Source organism: Stegodyphus dumicola, chromosome X2 (genome assembly GCF_044657685.1).
Source record: "Stegodyphus dumicola isolate Sdum_Otavi_A_Nest chromosome X2, ASM4465768v1".
In the NCBI taxonomy this organism is placed as follows: Eukaryota; Metazoa; Arthropoda; class Arachnida; order Araneae; family Eresidae; genus Stegodyphus; species Stegodyphus dumicola.
Window position 1 is genome coordinate 96,720,865 of NC_140781.1, and position 27,324 is coordinate 96,748,188.

Sequence of the window (27,324 nt, forward strand, 5' to 3'; positions counted from 1 at the left end):
CATACGTAAATAAAGCGGGCGCAGCCCGCGCAAACCGCTGAACACTGGTAGTTCGGTCCAGCTTTCAAATAAAGGCGATCTGGCTGGCTGCATGGGTATTTTCGTGATTTTAGGTATGTTTATCGTGTATGCAGTATTTTCTGGACTTATATGCGAATAAAGCGGGCGCAGTCCGCGCTGAACACTGGTAGTTAGGTTCATCCTTCGAATTCCAGCGAGCGGGCTGGCTGCATGCGTACTTTCGTGATTTAACGCATGTGTATCGTGGACGCAGTATCTTCTGGAGACATATGTGAATAAAGCGGGCGCAGCCAGTACCTCCTATATACGAAGCCAAGCCTCTAGGGTTGCTTGAACGGTCTGACGTCATCTAAGTCGTCATTCCTACCATCTTCCTCGCGACAAAGAATGAAAGAATATACTTCGGTGTCGTAGCGTAGTGAACTGACTGTTGTTTGAAAGTGTAGTGTGCTCTAATAGAACATTTTTCATTTAAATTACTTTATTTTTTATTATGCCACATAAATGCTGTGTTGCAACATGCAAAGGAAATTATAAGAATGGCCCGAAGGTGGCTGTATTTAGTTTTCCTACGGAAGAACAACTGAGAAAACAATGGATTTGGAACTGCAAACGAAAATATGAATTCAAGCCTACGAAACATTCAAAGGTAAGCATGCATTTCATTTTTAAATTAGAAAATTCCTGAAAGATTAATGTCATTGAAAGAAGCATGACTTGAAACTGTGAAAACAAAAAATTCTGATTGCAAGGGAAATAATTTACTAAAGTTCCATTGCATTCAACCATAGAAAATAAAACGAAGTTTTAATTATTTTCTATACAAGCATAGTTTTATATTTATTTACTAGGCAGAAATTTCTCTTATGAATGAGTATTATTAATGAATTCTTTCAGTAATTTATATTTTCGGCGTCGGGATCTTTATAACACGCACATTGATTTGGGATTGATTAATCTTTCAGGAATTTATGTTATACAGAGCTTATACTGAATTTTAAAGTGATTATAAAATGGACCCTTTTCTCAATAACTAGTCAATAGAAAATCCACCAACCTTATAATGTTCATATTATAACTTTAAGTAGATAAATATAAAATGCTTCAAGTCGTAATTTTAAAGCCCTTAATTTAAAGTTGTTTTAGATATAAGTATTTAACTGTTTGGGTATACTATTTCTTTTGATTTAGATAAGTCTCGTTCCACCTATTTTATTTTTATTTTTTTTCTTTTTAAAACTGAATGTATGCAATGCCCATTTATTATATGCTAGGAGCATTTGAGAATGCATTTTGCTCGTAACTCATGTGAACAGGAAATTAATGCTAATTATGGAATGTTCTAAACTTTATTAATTCTAAAATCCTTAAAAAAATTATGAAATATATGTAAAAGAAAACAATCGTATAAATGGACTAGTTTTGACAGTAATTATTTTAATTTCTGGAATAAGTTACAAGGTGTTTAAATTAAACTGTTTTGTTCAAATAATATTGCCTAAGATTGTAAGCTTACTAGTTTTCACTACATGTTAGCATAAATTCTAATTAGCCTATTAAATTGTTTCATGCACACACACATTTATAAAAGTACGAGTTTCTTATGCCAATAACACCTACCTTGTTACAGTGGTTCACTTGCTACTGGCAGTAAGTTCTTGTGGGCTTGAAATTTACATTAATTTCCTATCTAAAAACACTTATATAAGGGGTTTTGTTTATTTATACTTGTTGCAGTGGAATATGAAAATGTTTCATTGTATTAATAAGTTATATAACTTTTAAAATTTTTGAAAAAAGTTAAGAAAATTATATGGAAAATAAGCAATCTAGTGAGCCTTCCACAGTAATATAATGTCAAACACGATTGATGAATGTGAATATTTCACTCCAAAATTACATAAGAATAGCCTAAAATATTAATTACTGCAAATAAACTGTTAAATATACAAATTCTTGTTTTTTTTCTTTGTGTATCATATTTTAGCACTTATACTTGTTTTCAATAATTCAAGAAAAATGAATTTTTTTTTAATGACTAATGATGATTTAATTTTAATGCTCTTAAATATAAACATTCATAGGCACACAAGTAAATTTGTACTTCTGGTTGTGAACATATCATTTGTAAAAATGTTTAGAAAAAGAGCAAGTAACTTTATATTTGAATGGTACGAATGAATGTGGTTAATCTTATTCTTATCCATCAACTGATGGTTAATCTTATTCTTTTTATAACTGTATTATCACCATTTTGAATGTAATTCCATAACCAAGTGTTGTTTTCAAATAACTGAAGAAAGAAATATTTAGGATGTAGCAATTATATATTACATGAGCAATTGTATGTTACCTGAGGATGTATCAATTAAATATTACTTTATAACACGCACATTGATTTGGATTATATGATATATGATGATGTTATATGCATTTGACATATGACAACAAACATGTACTAATTATTTGCACTTTTCAAAACTTTATGACAGCATCCATGGCTCTTTTTAGGCCAAAAGAGTTAATAGTTTTGTTTAAAGATTTTGCATTATTCACTCTAAATGGCTGCATCACTTTTTTGCATTGTGCACTTTAAATGGCTATATCTCTTCAAATTGTTACCATCCAAACATTATCGCCCTGTATTATTTTTAAAGAAATTAAATGATGAACGTTTTCCACAATGGTAACCCTTCCCTTAAGCAGATAGCTCTTGAGTGCTTTGCCATGATTAAATAAAAATACAATAAAACCCTTATTAGACTGTGCATGTATTTAAAGGATGGCGAATGCTTACGATTTTATAATTGTTTAACCTTTTGATGCATGTTTATTTATTTGCTCTTTTTCATATTAAAAGGTGTGTGAACTTCACTTCAAGCAAGAGGATGTTCTGAGGCAAACTGAATTCTTTGATGAGAAAACTGGAAAGAAGATCATTATACCATTGTCATATCCTCGTTTAAAGAATGGTGCAATTCCAAGTCTGTTTCCTGATGGTCCGAGTCATCTTAGTTCCAGTGTTTCATCAAGGGAATCACCAGAGCATAAAAGACTCAAAAGAGAACAAGATGCACTCGAAAAAGCCTTAGCCTGTAGCTTAGCTGAAAAGGAAGAGTATGAACGAAAACAAATGTTTTATAATTTAGATGAACTAAAAATTTGTTTTAATACTGTGAATTTACCAGATAACTGGATAGTTATACACAGGCCTATACATACTATGATTCTTAATATTTCTAATGACAATCATCCAAGAATTCTAAAATCATTATTTATTGATTGTAATTTGAATATATCTGTAGCAATTAGAAATATACCTATTAAATCACTGAAGCAATATGTAATCCCATCAAAAATTAACAACCTTAAAGATATTTTAAGTATTTTAGAGAAATTAGACCTATTTGCCTCAAATGATTCATCTGAAGACAGTATTCAAAATTATTTACAAATTGTAAATGAATTAATGACAATTTTAAAAGAGAAAATTCCACATAAAAACAATGAAATAAATTTTCTCCTTGAGCAACTATCAAACTTGAATTCAGAAAAACAGCAATATAGGTATTCTGCAGACTTTCTAATAATTTCCACTTTACTTCACACAATTTCACCACATGCATATAATTTTATTCGAAATTAAGAAAATATTATTATGCCTCATCCACGGACCATTCAGAAAATTTTTTCAGATTTTAATATATATCCAATAAATGAACAATACAACCAAAAGTTCCTAAGCTACATAAAATTTAAATTTCAAGAGCTATCAGAAAAAGATCTCCTTGTTATTTTAATGATTGATGAAATTCATCTAAATCAAGCATTTGATTATAAAGGTGGTAATTTGTGTGGAATGGCATATAATTGCAAAAATGCTGCGTCTAGTGCATATGTTTTCATGATTCACAGCCCATTATCTGTTTATAAGGATGTTGTACATATTTTGCCGGTGAAAACACTTAGTGCGGATAATTTGTATATTTATATTAAAAAAATTGTTGTGGGATTAGAAAATATTGGGTTTAAAATTATTGCTATTGTCACTAACAATAATTCGATTAATAAAAAGGCTATGTCTCTGTTTTCAGAACCACCTAAAGTTAGTATTGTTTATCAAAACCCTGTTGACAAATCTAGGCCAATGTTTTTTATTATTGATACAGTGCATATTTTAAAATGCATTAGAAATAACTGGATAAATCAAAAAAATAATAATCAGAGTATGTTTTTCCCAAGTTTTGATGATGCTTCACATATTGAAACTGCATCTTTTTCTTGTATTAAAAAATTACATGAATCTGAAACTGGTAAGTTATTAAAGTATGCTTATGGTCTGACAATAAAAGCTCTATATCCAACTAACTTAGAAAAACAAAGTGTAAAGCTTGCATTGCAGATTTTTAATGATAATGTTGTTGAAGCATTATTTTCTTTTGGGCAGCAGAAAGAAATAATAAATTCCCAAGAAACTGGAAACTTTATTAAAATAATAAACACATGGTGGTCAATTGTAAATGTGAAATCTATTTTTAAAGGGGTTCATAAAAATAATGTATTTGAAACACCTTTCACTGTGGCAGAAAATGATGAAAAATATGTTTTTATGAATAACTTTTTGAATTGGCTAGATAGTTGGAAAAATTTGAATTTAACCTCTGGTTGCCTAACCAAAGAAACTCACTTTGCAGTATAACCATACAACGTATGCTTTAATTGAGATATCAAGGTATTGTATAAAGGAGTTGGGTTTTAAATACCTTTTACTTGGAAAAATACAAACAGATATGTTAGAGGCTAGATTTGGTAAGTACAGGCAACTGGCTGGAGCTCACCATAATATTTCTATCAGACAGGTTTATGAAATAGAGGGTAAATTAAGACTTCAGAGTACATTACCAACCCTAATAAATTCTTCAAAATTTGGAAATATTCCTCTTCATGTATCTGATTTTAAAGACACTGAAGAACAAACTTTTGATGACACTGATGTACAAACATTCATAGATGAAATAACAGTTGAAGATAGTGATATACACGACATAAAATTGGATGTACCTATTTTGACTTATATAGCTGGATATTGCTGTTATAGTATGCTAAAAAAGTTAAAATGTGATGTATGTAAATCCAATATTACTATTGATAAGGAGTTAGCTTTAGAAAACGATGAAAATATTCATTCATGGATTAAGGTTTTTGATAGAGGTCTTATGTATCCTCATCCTGATATTTTACATGCTGTTATATACAATTTTATTGTTGTTAAGAAACTTATTTCAGATGAATATGAGCAAAAATTTTTATTTTCGGCAAATCCAGGAGTTACAGTGTGTAAAATTACTCTAAATTTACTTCATGAAAATTTTTTTTTAGAGTTGAATGACTGTCCTAAACTTCATGACCCTCAAATTATTTTGAAAAATATCATACAAGCATCAACGAATATTTTTCTAAATAATTACTGCAAAAAGTTGAATGATAATCTTTTAAGTAACAATTTAAATAAGCAACGGAAATTGAAAACATTAAAAAAAATAATTTATGCATACAGCAGAAATGACATATACTATGTTTATAAGTTAGTAAACTTTATAAAATAAGATAGTGACACTAATCTATTGTTTCTTATTATCTTCAGACTTAACTTGTAATTCATTTTATTTAAATGAATATTTTTTGCAGAATGTGGATAGTATGTTAAATAAAAAAATAGTGCTTTTTCTATTTGTGTTGTGAAATCTTTACCAACTCTTTCAAAATGCATGCACACACACACACACACACACACACACACACACAAAAAGCATTTGTAATAGTTAACTAATTATGACAGTAAAGTGCTAAAATTGTTAAGTCTCTTATATAATATCATTTTGTGCAAAATAGGTGTATTTATTGTAAACTAGAGAAATATTGATTTTTGAAGATAAAATACTTTGCCAATTAATATTTTTATTGTTTAGATTTTGAAATCAGTATCTTGCAATTTTTTAGTATTATTTTAATTGAAGCAGACATGTTTATTACATTAATTTTACACTGTAAGAAGAAAATAAATATAATTTGTTTTTACCTACAATTTCATATGAGTTATTTTTATAGATATTCATGCATTTTTATGGAGGAAATTCACTGTATTCTTATACAATATTTCATTGTAATACATGCTAGATTCTGTCAAAACTAAAATGAAATACTTTGGAATTAAAATTTCTAATGATGTGGTTGTACATATACAGGGGAAAACTTATCAAAAATAAATTGAGTAAAAAAATATTTTTAATCCTTCCCAGCTGTTATACTTCATGCAGTTATACTAAACTATTTTGATATTAAAGAGACTTAACTGTAATAAAAAATAAGTAGCATCAAGTTACATAAATAAATAGTCATCCCACCCTTTTTCCCACTGTAGTATGCAATGCCATTTCCTGTTACTTCCAGTTATAAATTTACTAGTACAAAAAAAAAAAAATAAATAAAATCCTTTTTATATGTTTTGAATGCTAATTGTGTTGCTTTCCTTTAATAAAAATCTGAATTATTTTGAAAATTTTAAATCTTACTTTACATTTTAACAATCAGGCTATATTTATTTTCATTTATAATAGGAAAATACATAAAACTTGTTATTCTTTCAATTCTAAGAATTGAGGACATTTGATCTATTTAGATGTTTTAAAAGTTCCTACTGATTACCCTGATAAAAATTCCAGTAAGTACATATATAAACTTCATATTTATCATTTGCTAAAGAATTCTCAAATAAGTTACAATGAAATGCTTTCAGGAACAAAAATTTACAAGTTACCAAAAAAAAAAAATTATATGCACATAATTAGACAAAGGGATGTTACAAACATTTAACAATAAGAATGAAACAAGAATTTTGAATTCCTAGCAAGTGTCGAGTTTGTTGAATTTTTACAATTTTTCTTTTTTTTATTATTGGGGAAGATGCAGTTATGTATTCTCAAATAATGATCTAATTTAAAATGCCTAAATATATGAAATGTTTTGCTTCCGTATTTTAAAACTACCAATGAATAAATATTGATAGATGCTAAAAAATAGTATTTCTCAAATCATTCTCCAGGTTTCTCATCTGTTAAGAAATTCAGTCCCACACTGAAGTGAAAAAAAAGCGGAAAATGACTAAACAATTATGTGTAAATTTGTATTTATGAGAAACAGAAAATGCCATTAAAAATTGATTAAAATTAATTTAAGGATTTTTAGTGTTAATCAATTGTAAACTTGCTTAATTATGCGTTATCCTCTTTGTTAAGGAAGAAAATATTTAATAAAATATATATTCTTCAGAAAGCAAACCAGCATCAGCCAGATATTCAGTATATATTTATTACTACTAATCTGAAGTATGTTGAATTAATTTCTTTACTATACTGTTATTATTTTAAGCATAAAAATATATAAGGAAAGTAAGGTTAGGTATTTGAAATTAGAAAATGCAGTCGATGAAATCAAATCGGAATATATATATTTGCACACACACACATATATATATGTATATATTTAAAACCAAACGATATAGTAAGCCTTATGCAAGGAAATAAAAACTACTTTTCATTTTCTCTCCTCTTAAAGGAATAACAGCGATAAGTGGTTTCATGTGGCAACCATGCTTTCTGTACATAAGGACGACTTTAGTGACGTAGTGTGCGGCGTGCCGTGGCTTCGTTTATAGGAGGTACTGGCGCAGCCCGCTCAAAACTGGTAGTTCGGTCCAACTGGAGTTCGGAACACTGGTAGTTCGGTCCAACTTTCGAATAGCCGTTAAAGAGCTGTCTGTATGGGTATTTTCGTGATTTCACGCACGTGTATCGTGTATGCAGTATCTTCTGATTCATACGAGAATAGAGCGGGCAAAGCCCGCGCAAATCTGCTGATCACTGGTAGTTCGATCCAACTTTCGAATCTCGGCGAACGGGCTGCCTCCATGTATGTTTCATGATTTTCCGCATGTGTAACGTGTATGCAGTATCTTTTGGATGCATACGCGAATAAAGCGGGCGCAGCCCGGGTAAAATCGCTGAACACTGGTAGTGTAATCGCTGAACACTGGAACTTTCGAATAAAGGCCAACGGGCTGGCTCTATGGGAGTTTTCGTGAGTTTCCGCATGTGTGTCGTGTATGTAGTATATTCTGGATGAATAATTTAATAAAGCGGGCGCAGCCCGCCCAAAACCGCTAGACACTGGTAGTTCGTTCCAACTTTCGGCAAGCGGGCTGTGTGCAAGTTGTTTTCGTGATTTTACGCATGTGTAACGTGTATGCAGTATCTTCTTTATACATACGTGAATTAAGCGGGCGCAGCCCGGGTAAAACCGGTGAACACTGGTATTTCGGTCCAACTTTCGTATACCGGGGAAATTTAACACGGGAACTCTTTTACACACGAGCAATATATAGCGGGCTTCAGCCCGCTCAGCTGGCGGGCTTGCCCGCTAGTCTATACTATTAAAATCTGTGTGCCTCTGTCTGTGTGTTTGTTTGTGTGTTTGTAACATCATCTTCTCAAGAATGGCCGGGTGTAGAGCTTAGCGGAAGGTACCGTTGGATTCAGAATCTCCGTGGCTCGCCGTATTGACCATCGGCATCTTCGTGCAACTTTAATTAGCCGAGATATTAATTAAAAACTAATTTTTTCCCTACTTTCCCTACGTTTTGCACTTTTTTTGTCGGGTTTTCCCTGTTTTAGGGATTTGGCTAAACGCCAAATTTGTTTTTCTCGAATAACTATGAAACGGCGCCGAGTTGGAATTCGAAACGCATATCCCCATATTCGAAAAAAATCAACGAATCCGTCGATACCGGTCCCATCTTCGTACGACAATAATCGGCGGAGTTATTAATTAAAAACTGCGAAAACTTTATTTCATTTTTCGGAGTTGCAACAGTCTCGGAATTAGCTGAGATAAAATTGCTTTTTTTAATATGCAGGGGGGGAACAATTGCTTCCGCTCGAGATTTATGCTGGCAAAAGGTCACGTGTCAATTTGTTCTTTTTCCAAATATCTATGGAACGGCGCTGAGTTGGAATTCGAGAAAGGTGTCGCCGGATTCCAAAAAATTCTGGGAACGCATTGATACCATTCTCATCTTCGTACGACTTTAATCAGCTGAGATATTAATTAAAAACTGGGAAAGCGCTAATTTTAACGCTAATTTTTCCGATTGCAACAGTCTCTTGAATCGCCGAAGATAAAAATCGAGGTTATATTATACTCTGAAGTTGAATAAAGCACGCGAGTGTATATTACGTCACTGTAGTTTGAAAATATTTCATTAATGTCGGCATTTTAAATAAAATAGCTGCTTTTTTAATTTCAGGTTAGGAGGATTCACAGGATATGTTATTACCACGTTAATTCTTTTATTGATATTGAATAAAATTTCTTATATTACATTAAATTTAAATGATGACGTTATATTTTGAGAATATTTCGTTAATGTAGGTATTTTAAATAAACAGCTGCTTTTTGCAATTTTTTTATGTCTGGTTAGGATAATTGCCGCGATAGGTTATTTCCACGTTATTTCTTTTATTGATATTGTGTAAAAGTTCTTATATTACATTAAATTTAAATGTGACGCTCTTGAAGTTGTAAAACTTTAATTAGCTGAGATATTAATTAAGTAAACCTGAAAGCTCTACAATTAAAATTTCTTAATTAAAATTTAAATGAATATTAGCTTTATACGAATAGAGAATATTTTAAACTCAAATGTCACTCCTTGCAGCAATGGCGCAAGAGAATTACTTAAATTTAACTATATTCTTGTGAAAAAATTGTGTTGTAATTTTGTGCGAATTCTGTTGTAGTGTAAAAAAAAGGAATTTAATAACCAATCCACTATTGGAAGAATAAAACCGAAACTGTTCGAGATTATATTTGGTACAACTGTCCAATATTCGCAGAGCGGTAAGTCGCCGAACACTGGTAGTTCGGTCCAACTTTCGAATCCCGGCGAATTGGCTGGCTGCATGGGTGTTTTCGTGATTTTCCACATGTTTTTCGTGTATGTAGTATCTTCTGAACGCAAACGTGAATAAAGCGAGTGCAGCCCGCGCAAATCCGCTAAACACTGGTAGTTCGATCGAACTTTCGAATAACGGCGAACGGGCTGGCTGCATGAGCACTTTCGTGATTTTACACATGTGTATCGTGAATGCAGTATCTTCTGGATGCATATGTGATTAAAGCGGGCGAAGCCCGCTCAAAAGTGCTGAACACTGGTAGTTCAGTCAAACTTTCGAATACCCGTGAGAGGGTCGTCCTGTATGGGTGTTTTCGCTATTTTACGCATGTGTATCATGTATGCAGTATCTTCTGGATGTATACAGGAATAGAGCGTGCGAAGATCGCGCAAATCCGCTGAATACTGGTAGTTCGGTCCAACTTTCAAATTCCGGCGAACGGACTGCCTCCATGGAAGTTTTCATGAGTTTCCGCATGTGTAACGTGTATGAAGTATCTTTTAGATGCATACGCGAATAAAGCGGGCGCAGCCGGGTAAAATCGCTGAACACTGGTAGTTGGGTCCAACTTTCGAATAAAGGACAACGGCCTGGCTCGATGAGTGTTTTCGTGATTTTCCGCATGTGTATCTTATATGCAGTATATTCTGGATGCATAATTTAATGAAGCGGGCGCTGCCCACGCAAAACGCTGGACACTGTTAGTTCGTTCCAACTTTCGAATCCCGAAAATTTGCGGGATGGCTGCATGGGTGTTTTCGTGATTTTCCGCATGTGTATCGTGTATGCAGTGTATTCTGGATGCAAACTTTAATAAAGCGGGCGCAGCCCGCACAAAACCACTGGACACTGGTAGTTGGTTCCAACTTTCGAATACCGGCGAAATTACATTAGGAACTCTTATACACACAAACAATGAATAGCGGCAAAGGCCCTCAACACTGGTGGTTCGAACCAAATTTAAAATCCCCGTGAATGGTGTATGCATGGGTGTTTTCGTGATTTCCCACATGTGCATAATGTATGCAGTATCTTCTGGATGCATAACTGAATAAAGCGGGCGCAGATCCCGCAAAACCGCTGAACACTGGTAGTTGGGTCCAACTTTCGAATCCCGGCGAGACATTGGTCTTTTCGTGATTTTCTGCATGTGTATCGTGTAATCAGTGACTTCTGGATGCATATGTGAATAAAGCGGGGGCAGCCCGCGCAAAACCGATGGACACTGGTAGTTCGGTCGAACTTTCGATCCCGGCGAACGGGCTGACTCCATGGGTGTTTTCTTGATTTTACGCATGTGTATCGTTTATGCACTATCTTCTGCATACATACGTGAATAAAGCTGGCACAGCACGCGCAAAATCGCTGAAAAATTGTATTTCGGTCCAACTTTCGAATCCCGGACAGCGGGCTGGCTGGAGGGGTTTCCTGATTTTACGCATGTGTACGGTGTATGCAGTATCTTTTGCATGCACACGTGAACACTGTTTTGCGCGGGCGCGGCCCGCCCAAAAGCGCTGAACACTGGTATTTCGGTCCAACTTTCGAATACCCACGAAAGGGCTGGCAGCATGGGTGTTTTTGTCATTTTCCGCATGAGTATCGTGTATGCGGTTACTTCTGGATGCATAGGTGAAAAAAGCGGGGGTAGCCCGCGGAGTGCTGCTAAAAAATTGTAGTTCTGTTCTACTTTTCAATACCGGCGAAATTTAACACGGGAACCCTAATACACACCAATAAGGAAAGCGGGCTGAAGCCCGCTCAGCTGGCGGGCTTGCCCGCTAGTCTATACTATTAAAATCTGTGTGCCTCTGTCTGTTTGTTTGTTTGTGTGTTTGTAACATCATCTCCTCGGGAACGGCTGGGTGTAGAGCTTAGCGGAAGGTACCGTTGGATTCAGAATTCCCGTGGCTCGCCGGATTGACCATCGGCATCTTCGTGCGACTTTAATTAGCCGAGATATTAATTAAAAACTGCTTTTTTCCCTACTTTCCCTACGTTTTGCACTTTTTCGCGGATATTCCCCAATTTAGGGATTTGGCTGAGTGCCAAATTCGTTTTTCTCGAATAACTACGGAACGGCGCGGAGTTGGAATTCGAAACGCATATCTCCGTATTCGAAAAAAATCAACGAATCCAACGGTAAAGGTCCCATCTTCGTACGACAATAATCGGCGGAGTTATTAATTAAAAACTGCGAAAACGTTATTTCATTTTTCGGAGTGGCAGCAGTCTCGGAATTAGCTGAGATAAAATTGCTTTTTCGAAAGGGCCGGGGGGGGACAATTGCTTCCGCTCCAGATTTGTGCTGGTGAAATGTCACGTGTCAATTTAACTTTTTTTCAAATATCTATGGAACGGCGCTGAGTTGGAATTCGAGACAGGTACCACCGGATTGCAAAAAATTCTCGGAACGCATTGATACCACTCTCATCTTCGTACGACTTTAATCAGCTGAGATATTAATTAAAAACTGAAAACGCTAATTTCTGGCTAAGTGCCAAATTCTTTTTTCCTATTGCAACAGTTTCTTGAATCGGCCCAGATAAAAATCAAAGTTATATTCTGAGGTTAAATAAAGCACGCGATTGCACGTTACCTAACTGTATTTTTAAAATATTTCGTTAATGTAGGCATTTTAAATAAACAGCTGCTTTTTACAATTTTTTTTATTTCAGGTTAGGATGATTGTCACGTTAATTCTTTTATTGATATTGAATAAAAGTTATTATATTACATTAAATTTAAATGATGACGTTCTTGAAGTTGTACAACTTTAATCAGCTGGGATATTAATTAAAAAATCTGAAAAAGCTATTTTTAAAAAATATGTTGTGATTTTTATAATAATAAATTTGATTTTTTGGAATAATATATTTTTTTATGTTATTAGATACGTGCACTTAATTTAGATATTATTTTGAATGCAAATGATATTTTAAATAAGTTCGCACCAATAAAAATTAAATTCACTCTTTTTTTTTTTTTTAGATTAAAGATTTTTCTTTGCTCCTTTGAGATGGTATACGGTAACTTTCGAATCCCGCTGAGCAGGCAGGCTACACTCATGTTTTTTGTGATTTTACGCATGTCTGTCGTGTATGCAGTGTCTTCTGGATGCATAAATGAATAAAGCTGAACTCTGGTAGTTCGGCGAACGGGCTGGGTCCATGGGTGTTTGCGTGATTTTACGCATGTGCCTCATGTACGCAGCATCTTCTGAATGCATAAGTGAATAAAGCGGCCGAAATTCGCTCAAAACCTCTGATTACTGGTAGTTCGGTTCAACTTTCGAATCCAGGCGACCGTGTTGGCTCAGTGTGTTTTTTCGGGATTTTCCGCATGTGTAACGTGTATGCGGTATCTTCTGCATGCATACTTGAATAAATCGGGAGGAGCCCGCGCAAAACTACTGAACACTGGTAGTTCGGTCCAACTTTCGAATTCCGGGGTACTGTACATAAAATTTGGACGCATACATGAATACAGCGCGCGGATACCGGGTAAAACCGCTGAACACTGGTAGTTAGGTCAAACATTCGAATCTCTGCGAGCGGGCTGGCTGCATGGGTGTTTTCGTGATTTTCCGCATGTGTATAGTGTATAAAGTGTTTTCTGGATGCATATGTGATAAAAGCGGGCGCAGCCTGCTCAAAACCTCTTAACGCTGGTAGTTCGATCCAACTTTCGGTCTCGGCGAACGAGCTGGCTCCCCGGGTGTTTTCTTGCTTTAACGCATATGTATCGTTTATGCAGTATCCTCTCCATGCATATGTGTATAAAGCAGGCGCAGCCCGCTCCACAAAACCGCTGAACACTGGTATTTCGGTCCTACTTTCGAATTCCGGGGGACTGTATATAAAATTTGGATGCATACGTGAATATACAGCGCGCGGATAACGGGTAAAACCGCTGAACACTGGTAGTTCGGTCCAACTTTCGAATGTAGGCGAATTTTAACATGCAAATTCTTTTAAAAAGGAAGAATGATAGCATAATTCAATAAAGCGGGCCCAGCCCGCGCAGAACCGCTAAATACTGGTAGTTCAGTCAAACTTTCGAAGACCCGTGAAAGGGTTGTTCTGCATGGGTGTTTTTACGCATATGTATCGTGTATGCAGTATATTCTCTATGCAACCTTTAATAAAGCGGACCCAGACAGCGCGAAACCGCTAAAAACTGGTTGTTCGGCTCAACTTTTTAAATACCGGCCAAATTTAACATAGGAATTCTTTTAAAAAAGAACAATGATAAGCGGGCTTCAGCCCGCTAGTCTATACTATTAAAATCTGTGTGCCTCTGTCTGTGTGTTTGTTTGGGTGTAACATCATCTCCTCAGGAACGGCTGGGTGCAGAGCTTAGCGGAAGGTACTGTTGGATTTGTCGTGTCCGTGGGAAGCCATTTTGCCCATCGGCATCTTCGTGCGACTTTAATTAGCCGAGATATTAATTAAAAACTGCTTTTCCCCTACGTTTCCTTACGTTTTGCACTTTCTTTCATGGGTTTTCCCTATTTTAGGGATTTGGCTTCGTGCCAAGAAATCAACGAATCCGTCGATACCGGTCTCATCTTCGTACGACAATAATCGGCGGAGTTATTAATTAAAAACTGCGAAAGCGTTATTTCATTTTTCGGAGTGGCAACAGTCTCGGAATTAGCTGAGATAAAATTGCTTTTTCTTAAGGGATGGGGGGGGGAGAAACAGCTGGAATCCGCTCAAGCATTGTGTAGGCGGAAAGGTCAAAGTTCACGGATTACCACGTGGAGAATTATTTAAAAATTAATATCTTTGCTTCTAATTAACTTACGGACTTGAAGCAAGTATCAACATTTAGATTGTTGCGATATGTTTAATGTTTTGCTTTCTATTTTTTTAAAGATCTATTCATTCGTGTTGTATGTTTCTGTTAATGTTCCTTTAAATATTACATTCACGGTTTGTACAATTTCAATTTTGTGTGTGATAAAATAAAACAATAAATAGAAACTGTCTCTTCATTTAGTTGTTGCGAATTGATTGCAGGTTGGTTTATCCCATTGATAAGTGGATTAATCTGCAATAAATTAAAATAGCTATTTTTTTTCCAATATTTAAAATTTATTTTTGATTTTTTTTAGATTAAACATTTTCTATGCAGATATTTAAACAAGAAGTTAAAATTACTAGATTTCTTTAGATTAAAAATTTTCTATGCAGATATTTAAACAAGAAGTTGAAATTACTATTTAGAATACTAGATTAAATTTTCACTAAAATTTTCTTTTCATTCAGGGATTTAAATTGAATATGTTTTTCTTGGAGATGGTATATGAAAACTTTTCTTATTATAATTAATTATGAATTATTAATTGCATTAATGTATATATTGATACAGTTTTGTGTGTGATCATATTGAAGTTTATAAAATTAAAAGAATTTTAATAACGAATCTACTGTTTGAATAATAAATGCGAAAATTTACGCGATTACACTTTCTACAACAGCCCATTTAGCGGCTGAGCGGTAAAGTCACTGAACACTGGTAGTTAGGTCAAGTTTCAAATCCCGGCGAACGGCCTGGCTGCATGGGTGTTTTCGTGATTTCCCGGTTGTGTATAGTGTATGCAGTATCTTCTGGATGCATACGTGAATAAAGCGGGCGTAGCCCGATCAAAACAGGTGAACACTGGTAGTTTGGTCCAACTTTCGAATAGCGGCGAATACGGGCTGGCTGCATGAGTATTCTGATTTTCTGCATGTGTAACGTGTATGCAGTATCTTATGCATGCATATGTTAATAATGCGGGCGCAGCCCAGGTAAAATCGATGTACACTGGTAGGTCGGTCCAACTTTGGAATCCCGCTGAACGGGATGCCTCCATAGATTTTTTCGTGATTTTACTCATGTGTATTGTGTGTGCGGTATCTCCTGTATGCATAAGCGAATAAAGCGGGCGCAGCCCGCCTAAAACCGCTAAACACTGGCAGTTCAGTCCAATTTTCATATCCAGACGAACAGGCTGCCACCATAGGTGTTCACGTGATTTTACGCATGTGTAATGTGTATGCAGTACCTCATGGATTCATTTATGAATAAGACAGACGCAGCCCGCACAAAACCGTTGAACACTGGTAGTTTGGTCAAACTTTCGAATACCAGCGAATGGGCTGCCTGTATGAATGTTTTCGTGATTTTCCGGATGTGTAACGTTTATGAAGTATCTTGTGGATGCATACGTGAATAAAGCGGGTGGAGAACACTGGTAGTTCGGATCAAATTTCTAATCCAATCGTACGGGCTGGCTCCATGGGTTTTTTCGTGATTTTCCGCATGTGTATCGAGTAAACAGTATCTTCTGAATGCATATGTAACCAAAGCGGGCGCAGGCCGCGAAAAACCGCTGAACACTGGTAGTTCGGTCCAACCTTCGAATTCCGGCAAGCGGGCTGGCTGCATGAGAGTTTTCGTGATTTTCCGCATGTGTATCATGTATGCAGTGTCTTCAGGATGCATATGTGAATAAAGCGCGCGCAGGAAGTGCAAAACCACTGAACACTGGTAGTTCGCTCCAACTTTCGATCCCGGCGAACTGGTTGCCTCCATGTATGTTTTCATGATTTTCCGCATGTGTAACGTGTATGCAGTATCTTTTGGATGCAAACGCGAATAAAGCGGGCGCAGCCCGCGTAAAATCGCTGAACGCTGGTAGTTCGGACCAACTTTCGAATAAAGGCCAACGGGCTGGCTCTATGGGTGTTTTCGTGATTTTTCGCATGTGTGTCGTGTATGCAGTGCATTCTGGATGCATACTTTAATAAAGCGGGCGCAGCCCGCGCAAAACCGCTAGACACTGGTAGTTCGTTCCAACTTTCGGCAAGCGGGGTGGGTGCAAGGTTGTTTTCGTGATTTTACGCATGTGTAACGTGTATGCAGTATCTTCTCGATACATACGTGAATTAAGCGGGCGCAGCCCGGGTAAAATCGGTGAACACTGGTATTTCGGTCCAACTTTCATATACCGGGGAAATTTAACACGGGAACTCTTTTACACACGAGCAATATATAGCGGGCTTGCCCGCTAGTGTTGTTGTAAAAGTGGTTAATTTCATTCGGTCTAAAGCAGGAGTTCTCAACTGGTGGTACGCAAGAGAAAAATAGGTGGTGTGCAAAGAAGCAAAGTATTTAAGTATTAAATTGAAAAATTAAAACCCCGACATCCTGATTGAATTCTTTCTCTAACACTCGTAAATTTTTGCAATCTGAGCTTTGTATAACAGTGGTGATGGTAGTAGTACTTTGTAGTGTGGTACTAAAGGTTTTCAATTTTTGTTTAGATGGTACGCGTTAGTCAAAAGGGTTGGGAACCGCTGGTCTAAAGGACTTAATCACAGGCAATTTCAACAGTTCTTGAGTGATTTTGAAGCTGAATATGGTGATGTTGTGTATTACGCGAAAGTACGTTGGTTGAGCCGAGGAAAGATGCTTCACCACCTGTTTTCTTTGAAGAGCAGAGTTCAACAATTCATGGAATCTAAAGGGAAATCTATTCATGAGTTCAGTGATGAGAAATAGTTGAGAGACTTTCCATTTCTTGTTGATATTACAGGTCATCTCAATGATTTGAACTACCGCTTACTGGGAAAAGATCTACTTGTTCATAATCTTTATTACTTTTTGTAAAAAAAGTTTTTGAGACAAAATTTATCCTGCTGGAAAGTCAGTTGCTAAATAAGAATTCCACTCAATTTACAAAATTGATGGAGTGTGTGAAGAACTCTACAACATGGAATTATTATAATTATGTACAATGCATTTCAAATTTGGAAGAGGAATTCAAAAGCAGATTTTTCGATTTTTGTGAAGATGAAATTTTTATGAGAATGTTCTCCTTGCCATTTTCAGTAGACGTTGGAAGTGTTCTACCTGAACTTCAGTTAGAATTTATAGATTTACAATGCGACTCTGAAGTAAAATGCGTTTCTTGAAAATCCAACATAAATTGGTTTTTATTCAAAGTAGGTGACCGAAGACAAGTATCCAGGAATTCTTAAACATGCACTCTTCATGTCTTCTATCTTTGGCAGTACCTACATATGGAAACAGCTTTTTAGTAAAATGAAAATCCTAAAATCAAAAACAAGAATACGGGTGACAGACAGACATTTGGACGAAGCCTTATGAATTGCAACAACACAGATTAAACCAGATATTGAAGCTTTAATCAAGCAAAAACAATGTCAAATTTCACATTAAAACTAAAGTAACTACCCTGTCCTGCCACTAATGTAAGTTTCTTCTTCTTTTTTTTTTTTTTTTTTTTTTTTTTCTGATTGTAAATGCATTTTGTAACAGTACAATCATCTTTGTACTTTTTTATCATTTAAACAAAATGTGCAAAACATTTTAAATCTATTTCCATTTGACTTTCTGGAAGCAATGTACGTATATATATATATATATATGTATGTATACGCACATTGCATATATATATGCAAAACTGTAACACTAACTCTTTGCTTAGAATCAACTTTAGTCTTGCGAAATAAACCTCTTTTTTATATAAATTTTCTGACTACACTAATTTTTTGAGAAGCGTGAAAGGATGAAGACCCCCTACTGTAGAGGATTATCCATCAAAATTGGGTAGAGCTGTGCAGTAAGAAAGATCTAGTTGAGTGATATTGTTCACTTTGATCTGATTGCTTGTCTCAGCAGACAAATGGATTCAGTAGTCGGATAAAAAAAAACTGGTATTTACTTTTACAAAGACTTTGTATTCCGAACATCATGCACTTTTAGGGGCTCACTTTCTGTGAGTACTGCTGTGGCAATCCCAAAGTACCCTAGCCTTTCAAGGGATTGTCTTGGTGAGAGGGTGTCACGATTATAGAGCCCCAGTGATCTATCCTCATTTGTCTCCTCTCCTTGAAGCTGAAAATTTTTTCCTTCTATTCTCCCTTACAGTTTTACTCTTTAGAGGTTGGGGCAAAGAATATGTATTGTTAAGAAGGAAAGCTTCGCAGCAGCAGGAGTGGCTCCCTCCGAACGAAAAGGGATACAACTGCGCATGCGTGAAATATTTGTCGCCGAAATGCGCCAGAGCTCGAAGCTGATGTCGAAGTTTGACGGTCACGTTTATCAAGAGTTTAAAAGCTGTGTGATTCCATTTTTCCCCCCTACATATTGACAAATATAAAATCAGACATCAAACTGCGATATGGATAGTACAAGTTCAACTAGTAAAGCAAAAAAGCATGAAAATTCGAGTTTAAATTATCACGACAAGTCAAAGAACGATTCATTTTAACCCGTGTTTCTGAATTTCCTGTACACGTGCCGGAGGTGGAAAATCTCGGCCAGGTACATCACAAAGGGGGAAATTCTCGCCAACAGGTTCCGTCGCCAAATCCCTTGGCGAATTTTCTCTCTTCTTTCTAGCAGCGTAGAAGACAAACTGGTTTACATTACGTCTATGGAGCCTTTCCTTCTTTATATAGACTTTCTTTGGTTGGGCCTCATCATGAGAAACTGGAATAGCCCTTGTTTCTTGTTTTTGAGTGGCAAGAAAATTGCCCACATGTTTGCTTTAAGTGGGGACCAGTGTCTCGGAAAAGTGGGGCTCTGGTAGTTGAGGGCGAGGTACTGTCTCCAACACATTGCTTTGGCTTCTCCTCCAGCTAAACAGGAGGCACCTTGTCGTCATCATTGGTGTCAATGAGCTGGACCCTAGTCCTGGTGTCAGCGACTTGTGGAAAAACTCTTGAGAATACCTGCTTTCGCTTGTTGGGCTCCGTGGTGGGTGGGGCCGCCGGGTCCGAATCATTTTTTCTTCTTCAATATGGCTTCTCCAAATGAAAAAAACAAAACTTCTGTTCCATCAAAAAAAGTAAAAACGAATGTGATTGCAAACTAAAAAACCTCTACCCAGGTTCCTTGACTGAAAAGGCGAACTTCATAAAATGTCACCATTCCTGATACAAAAACATATACAAGCCACTATTGGTGAGCCAAAGACTATAAAATGTCTGCACTCTGAAGATCTTCAAATGTAAAGTTTCTCCAGCTCAATCTGCTACCCTTCTTAAACTCGGTAAACTTCGGCAAGTTGATGTTGATGTGTCAAAACACAAATCATTGAATTACAGGTGGGGCCTTATATGAGACTGACCTCCTCTTTTTTTCAGAAGAAATTGTCTCGCATCTGTCCGATCAAAATGTCTGTGCTGCAAGGTGCATCAAGATGCGCAAAGAATTTCATTTGATAAATATGGAACACATATTCCTGACTTTCAGTTTGCCTGATATGCCAAAAATTATTAAGGCCGGGTATTTGTACTGCCCTGTAAGACCTTATATACCTAACCCCCTTACGATGTTTTCAATGCCAGTGATTTGGCCATTCAAAAATGTCCTGTTGTGACAAACTCACATGCGCACATTGCTCTGTGGAAGGCATTGACAGTGAAAATTGCAGTGCCAGCCAACTATGTGCAAATTGAAAAGGGGAGCACAGGACATTTTCTTGATTTTGCCCAAAATGGAAGTCTGAAAAGGAGGTGAAAGTATTAAAGTTACTAGAAATATTCCGTATGCAGAAGCGAGAAAACTAGTAGCAGTGTTGGAAAAAATGCAAAAGCAGTAAAATCAGTTAAATCAATAGGCACCCAGACAATAAACAGACAAAATAAACATCCAGTCCAAAATCTATTTCCAACTACAGTACAGAAACTGAAACATTCGATAATAACAGTAGAATATAATGAAGTGAAAGGAAACTGTCCTGGAAAGAAAGGAAAACAGAAAGCATCAAAGCCTCATAGAAACATAAGTGTCAGGTCTTTTTTGAGCTGTGGCTCTGATCATTCTGAGATAGAGGTGGAAGTGGGTTTGAACATCTTGAAGAACCTACTTCTGCGTAAAACGAAAGCACAGCACAGGAAAGACAAAAATCAGACACCCTCGTTTCTTGCAATTGTTGCGGTTTCTGCCAACATCAAAGACTTGATCAGTTTACATCATCCTGTGGTTTTGGCATTGCAGGAAAGTACTAAAACTACAAAAACAAACTAAGCTTCGAAGGTTCTCGACTTTTAGGAAAGACAGTCTTGTAGGGGAACGTTGCAGTGGAGGTGTAAGTCTCCTCGTTTCACTAGACTATCCAAGCAATTCACTTCCTTTAATTACAAGCCTCCAAGCTGTTTCCATCCAAATAGACATAAGGACTTTGGTTTTAGTTTATTCTGTTTATTTGCCTCCAAGTGTCCACATTTGATCAAAGGGATTTGGATAGTCTAATAGAGCAACTGCCTGAACCTTTTCTCATAATAGGTGACTTTAATTGCCTTAGTTCGCTTTGAAGGAATAAGGATACTACTAATGCTCGAGGTAGACAAATCAAGATAATGATTGAAGATATTCTCATTGTCTCCTCAATAATACAAAGGTACTTACTTCCACGAGCCTACAAGGGCTTTCCATGCTCTTGATCTTGCCATCTGTTTCACCATCTCTTTTGCCTTTTTGCACTTTTCATGTTGGGAATGATTATCATAACCGTCATCATTTTCCTCTTTTTGTCTCTCTCGCACGAGAAGGTGCAAATCCCATGTCAAGATCTCCTCGATTTATACTTGAGAGAGCAGACTGGCAGCACTTCTCATCTCTTGCAAAGCTTACAGAAGAGATGGTTAAAGTTATGCCAATCAATGATGCAGTGAAAGCCATTGCTGATATCTTAATACAGGAAGCTACAGCCTCTATACCAGTGATATCAGGAACGTTCAGTGCCGTAGTGGAACTGTAAGTGACCACTGTCTGTCCTGCCCTTAGAGAACAGAGAAAAGCTTGGAGAATTTTTCTTAGGTACACCCCACTTTTTCAAACCTCAAAGCTTTCAAAAAAGAGAGAGCAAATGCAAGAAAGTACGATGAAAGAGTCAAAGGGATTCGTGGATACACCATGTATGTGTCATCAATATCGCCCTCTACTCCGAGTAAAAGGGTATGGGAGAAAGTTAGGAAAGGATCACGCACTTTCTCTCTTGGAAAAAGATGGCCGGATAGTTAGCATTATGGAAGATACTGGAAATGTTTTCTGTGAGACCTTTACGTCTGTTTCTAGTGGCAGCAACTATCCGCGAGCATTTCTTTCTGTGAAAAAGTACTCAGAGAAAGCTCCCATACCCTTGAACTTTAGTAACTCATAACTAACCTCATAATAATGGTTTTACTATGCTTGAGCTAAAGAGAGCCTTGCTTTAGATACAGGGTGATTATAATTAAAGTTTAAGTTTCAAAATGCTATAAAAAAAGAACCACTCATGAAAATGACGTCAAAATTGAAAGGAATGTTATTGAAGAAAGCGGAAATCGTATGGCAGAAGAAAAAAATTAGCTTCAAAAGTTAGCAACAGATGGCGCTGCAAGCGGAAGAAGACGTAAATTAAAATGCTAGTTAAATTTCAGTGTTATAAAGCCGCCAGGTACCAGGCTGTTCCTCAATTCGCGTCTCAGATGTTCGCCATGGGTGTTTCACTGCAGGACCGCGCTCTGCTGGTAAAGCTGTATTACAAGAATGATGATTGTGCAAGAGTAGCTCTGCAAAATTTCAGGACACTGAAGGGTATAAAAGAAGGCGTTGGTCCAATGAGTGTCATAGGTCTAAAGAAAATGATGCAAAAATTCGAAACGACAGGTTCGTTTGATGTGCAATCTGGTAGAGGGAGAAAACGAGTGCATTCGACGGTAGTTGAAGAAGTGGCCACAGCATTACAGGAGGGGTCGGCCGGTGGTGTGCAACCGTGCAGTGCAGGAGGAATTGCTCGAACATTTGACAGGCCTACGAGCATGGTGCTGAAAATTGTACGAAACATCCTGCAATGCTATCTGTACAAAATTGGCCATGTGCAGGAGTTGCTTCCGTCTGACCTGACAGCTAGGGAGACGTTCACAGCTAGGGAGACGTTTACGTTAGAATTCCTGGCTCGCATGGAAGTGGATAATTAATGGCCGTGGAAAATTTTGTGGACAGATGAAGCCCATTTCCATCTGACAGGATACGTGAATACCTAGAATTGTCGAATATGGGCAACAGAAAATCCACTGGCAACGCACCCCGTACCACATCACGGTATGGTGTGGCTTTATGGCATCATTCATCCTACAACCATATTTTTTCGAGCAGACGGGTGCTTCCGGTCCTGTTACCGAAACCGTCACTGGTCAGAGGTATGCGTCTCTTTTGCGCAACCACGTGATTCCAGCTCTGCAACAGCGTGGATGTGTGGATGAAATCATTTTTATGCAAGATGGCGCTCCTCCGCACATTGCACATCTCGTGAAGCAGCTGCTGAGGCGCCATTTCGGAAATGCTCGAATTATCAGCCGTGATTTCCCTACAGCCTGGCCGTCCCGATCGCCTGATCTTACTCCGCGTGATTTCTGGCTGTGGGGATATCTGAAGGATGTTGTGTTCCGTGCTCCAATTGCAAATTTAGCAGAATTAAAGGCACGCATTCCGCAACACATTCTGAACATCACCCCGGAGACACTGCGATCCGTTATGGAACATGCTGTTTGTCGCTTTCAACTTGTTGCACACAACGGTGGACACCATATTGAACATGTTTTGCGCCAGTCTCGCGACAGTTCCGAACTTCTTTGATGAATGGTTCTTATGCAGTATGTCGCCACAAAACTTTTGAAACCGATTTGTCCCTTTCGATGTGATATGTACAGTCATGCAAATAAAATTATTCAACAATTCTAATTTATCAATGCGTTTTAATGTGTAACTTCCACCTTAGCCGTTGTTTTACGAATCATTTCTCGTTTCTCGTCGTGATTCTGTCGCTTACAGCACCATCTGTTGCTAACTTTTGAAACTAACTTTTTTCTTCTGCCATACGCTTTCCGCCTTCTTCAATAACATTCCTTTGAAATTTCACATCATTTTCATCAGTGGTTCTTTTTTTATAGCATTTTGAAACTTAAACTTTAATTATAATCACCCTGTATATAGGTCTAGTCCGGGTCCAGATGGTGTCAGCTATAAAATGCGGAAGCATCTTTCCTCTACAACATTGATTGCCCTTCTCTCTCTTTACGATCGAGTGTTAAAGAAGCACTCTTTTCCCATTTTGTGGAATAAAAAACCTGTTGTCATTCCCATAGCTAAACCAGGCAAAGACCCGAAGAATCCCTTTAATTATCGGTCCATCACATTAACTATCGTAATTTCCGGAAGAAACGCCGCGGCGTTTACGTGTTTAAAACTTAAATTTTCAGCGGGTGCGGTGTTTCTACCCATGCGGCGATTAGGTGCACTAAAAATAAAATATTTCCTATGATGGTCATTGTACATAGTTTGGATGGCCTTGTCATTGTGCAGACTGGTGCTGTTTCCACACAACACAAAGTCCACTCAGTTGCTTTTTGCGAACGTTATTTTGTTTACATTCTTTCCCTTGAACGGACCTACATGCCTTATTCACCCTAAACGAGATCTCAGAACAATAACATTCTTCCCCCTTTCAAATCAACATTCTCATCAGTTTGAATAGTCTCTCTCATCTGCCATTCGATGGATCTTCCAGGACCCATCCCTGCCTTTTCTGCAATTTTTTTCAAAGGCGGACATGACTCCACCTGCCTCGCAATAACGAACTCTGACGTATTTCCCTTTCAGCATGAATCGATTTTTCTTGGCATTCTGCCAGATACAGATCCCATCAGTTTGGGTACAAGTACTTGTTGGATAGTTTTTAAGTAAGAAGGGAGCGAAAAATTTTTGAAAATGGCACCTAAACGGCACAGAAGCTATACTGCTGGTTTTAAGGTTAATGTAATTTCACGTGCTGAACAAATTGGAAATCGAGCAGGAGCTCAAGAGTTTGAAGTAGACGAGAGCTTTCAAAAAACAACGTATTCAACGTATTTCAACGTATTCGACGTTGGAGAACTGAAAAAGAACTTCTTAAAAATATGCCACAACAGAAACGAGCCAAAAGAAGTGGTACTGTAAGGTGGCCGAATCTAGAGGACGACCTTGCAAACTGGATAAAGGAGCAACGAGGAAAGAGAATGGCAATTTTGACTGTAAAAATTCGCTTACAAGCAAAATTTATAGCAAAACGAATGAACATAAATGATTTCAAAGGAGGTGTAGCAGATTTATGAAAAGAAAAAATATTTCTGTGCGTACTAGAACAACAGTTGGGCAACAATTACCAATGGACTGGCAGGATAAAATGGCATCTTTTCTAAAATATGTGACAGATATTTTTGACAAAAAAAAAAAAAAAAACTTCCGTCGCAGATAATAAATATGGATGAAACGCCGTTAGCCTTCGACTCTCCCGCAAACAGAACTGTTGATGAAACTGGTGCAAAAACTGTATATCTGTGCTCACGACGGGGCATGAAAGAACGTCATTTACATGTGTGTTAGCTTGTGCCTCAAACGGTAACAAGCTAATGCAATTGATAATTTTTAAACGAAAGACTATTCCGAAGGGAGATTTTCCTAATGACGTAATTATTTGTGCAAACTAGAACGGCTGGATGTGCGAAACAATCATGCATGAGTGGCTACAAAAGGTTTGGCAGTGTCGTATAGGATCTTTTTTCTAACCAAAAAAATATTGATAATGGATTCCATGCGTGCTCATTTGCCTGAGTCAGTGAAAACCAGATGTCAAAAATTGTCTACGAGCGAAGCAATAATTCCTGGTGGTTTGACAAAAATCTTACAACCGTTAGATTTGTCAGGTAATAAATCCTTCAAAGCTGGAATTCGAAAGCGGTGGGAGTGTTGGATGAGTGAAGGATTGCATACGTTTACCAAAAGCGGTAAAATGCGTAGAGCATCTTATAAAAAAGTTGCAAAGTGGGTAGGAAGTGTGTGGAAATCGGTAAAGAAACATCGTCGATAATAGCAGGATTCAAAGCTGAAATTATATCCTTAGATAAAGAGACTGTAAACCAAGAGGATGAATGATCTGCAAGACTTGGACTTAGATCAGGATTTACTAAATCTTTTTAATTCAGATAGTGAAGAATCAGGTTTTGATAGCTTCATATGATGCATGGTTTGCTGTAATTCCTTTTGTAAGTAAATTTAAAATTTTCTTTTGTCATCCAAATTTAATATTTTGCATTTTTTATAATACAGTCTGAGTATTACAAATATGGACTTCTTTAGTGGGCAATTATAAGTATATACATGAAGGTAAATATATTTTCCACATTTCTTACCTTTAATTTATTTTTGAGTTATGGTTTCATGTCATGCATTTTTCTTAACTGGTATGTCATATATGAAGACTTAGGTTGAGATTTTGCATCTATACGGCCCATGACAATGTCACGTGCAATTTAATTTATTGCGGCGTTTCTGTGTAATTTAAATTTTTTTCCTGCCATTTTTCTCGAGTGCGGCGTTTACGCTGATGCGGCCTTTCTTCCGGAAATTACGGTAGTTGCATTTACGAGTTGTTTGAAAAAATGGTAAATTGTCGCTTAGTCTATCTAAAGAAAAACAACGTAATCTCCCCATACCAGAGTGGTTTCCGTAAAGGAGATCTACGACTACCGATAATCTTTTGGAGACTTCCAATCCTAAAGCTTTTGTGAAAAGGAATCACGTTGTATCTTTGTTCTTTGTCATAGAGAAAGTGTATGACGAGGCTTGGAGGTATAGCAAAATGGTATACCTCCAAGTTTTGTCATTTATGAATATTCTCACCATTTTACATAAGATGCAAGACAGTGAGAGATACTCAACGTCTACTCAGCAGAAAAGAGAAGAAATTAGGCTGTGAATTGGAAAGACAAGAAGGATATACGTTTGATAAGTACAGTCCATAATAACTGTATGATTGATGTTGAAAGATGGAAAAAAACTAATAATTGTAAAAGATTACAACAACAAAATGGGAGGAGTGGACTGTCTGGATCAGATGTTATCAAATTAATCCTGCTGTTAGAAATAAGCAGAGATATTATTACTTTCGCATTATGCTTGATTTCGTTATAATTTTACATTCACCCACTGCGAAAGTTATGTATGTACAGAGAAAGCAACATTACACGCTGCGAAAAACAAAGGGCCGCTGCTGAGAAATTTTCGCGGACAGGAGAGGACGGTGAAAGGGTTAAAATGACCTAAAGCATTTTTTTAAATGCATTGAATATTTCTACTAGTCCAACATTTGACTAAGAGTAAGCCTTTTTTTCGTAAACTTTATGCATGTATCTGAATACTTGAATAAAAACATTTAGATCTAATCGCCAGTGATTGTGCTGAGTAACTT

At 36.8% G+C, this 27,324-nt stretch overlaps 2 protein-coding genes across 7 annotated transcripts in view; both read left to right on the plus strand.

Annotated features, from left to right (window-relative positions):
- melt (ventricular zone expressed PH domain-containing protein melted) overlaps positions 1-27,324 on the plus strand; it is a 210,095-nt gene that overhangs the window by 48,730 nt on the left and 134,041 nt on the right. The window lies entirely within an intron of this gene.
- LOC146992833 (uncharacterized) lies at positions 389-6,511 on the plus strand. The gene is made up of 2 exons (XM_085809173.1): positions 389-670; positions 2,882-6,511. Exons 1-2 carry the CDS (start codon positions 515-517, stop codon positions 3,665-3,667), a joined length of 942 nt encoding a protein of 313 aa, XP_085665299.1. The 5' UTR covers positions 389-514; the 3' UTR covers positions 3,668-6,511.

Coding starts and splice junctions, on each gene's coding strand:
- LOC146992833 (XM_085809173.1), top strand. CDS start 515: ATGCCACATAAATGCTGTGTTGCAACATGCAAAGGAAATTATAAGAAT. Junction 671..2,881: donor AGCCTACGAAACATTCAAAG/GTAAGCATGCAT, acceptor TCATATTAAAAG/GTGTGTGAACTTCACTTCAA.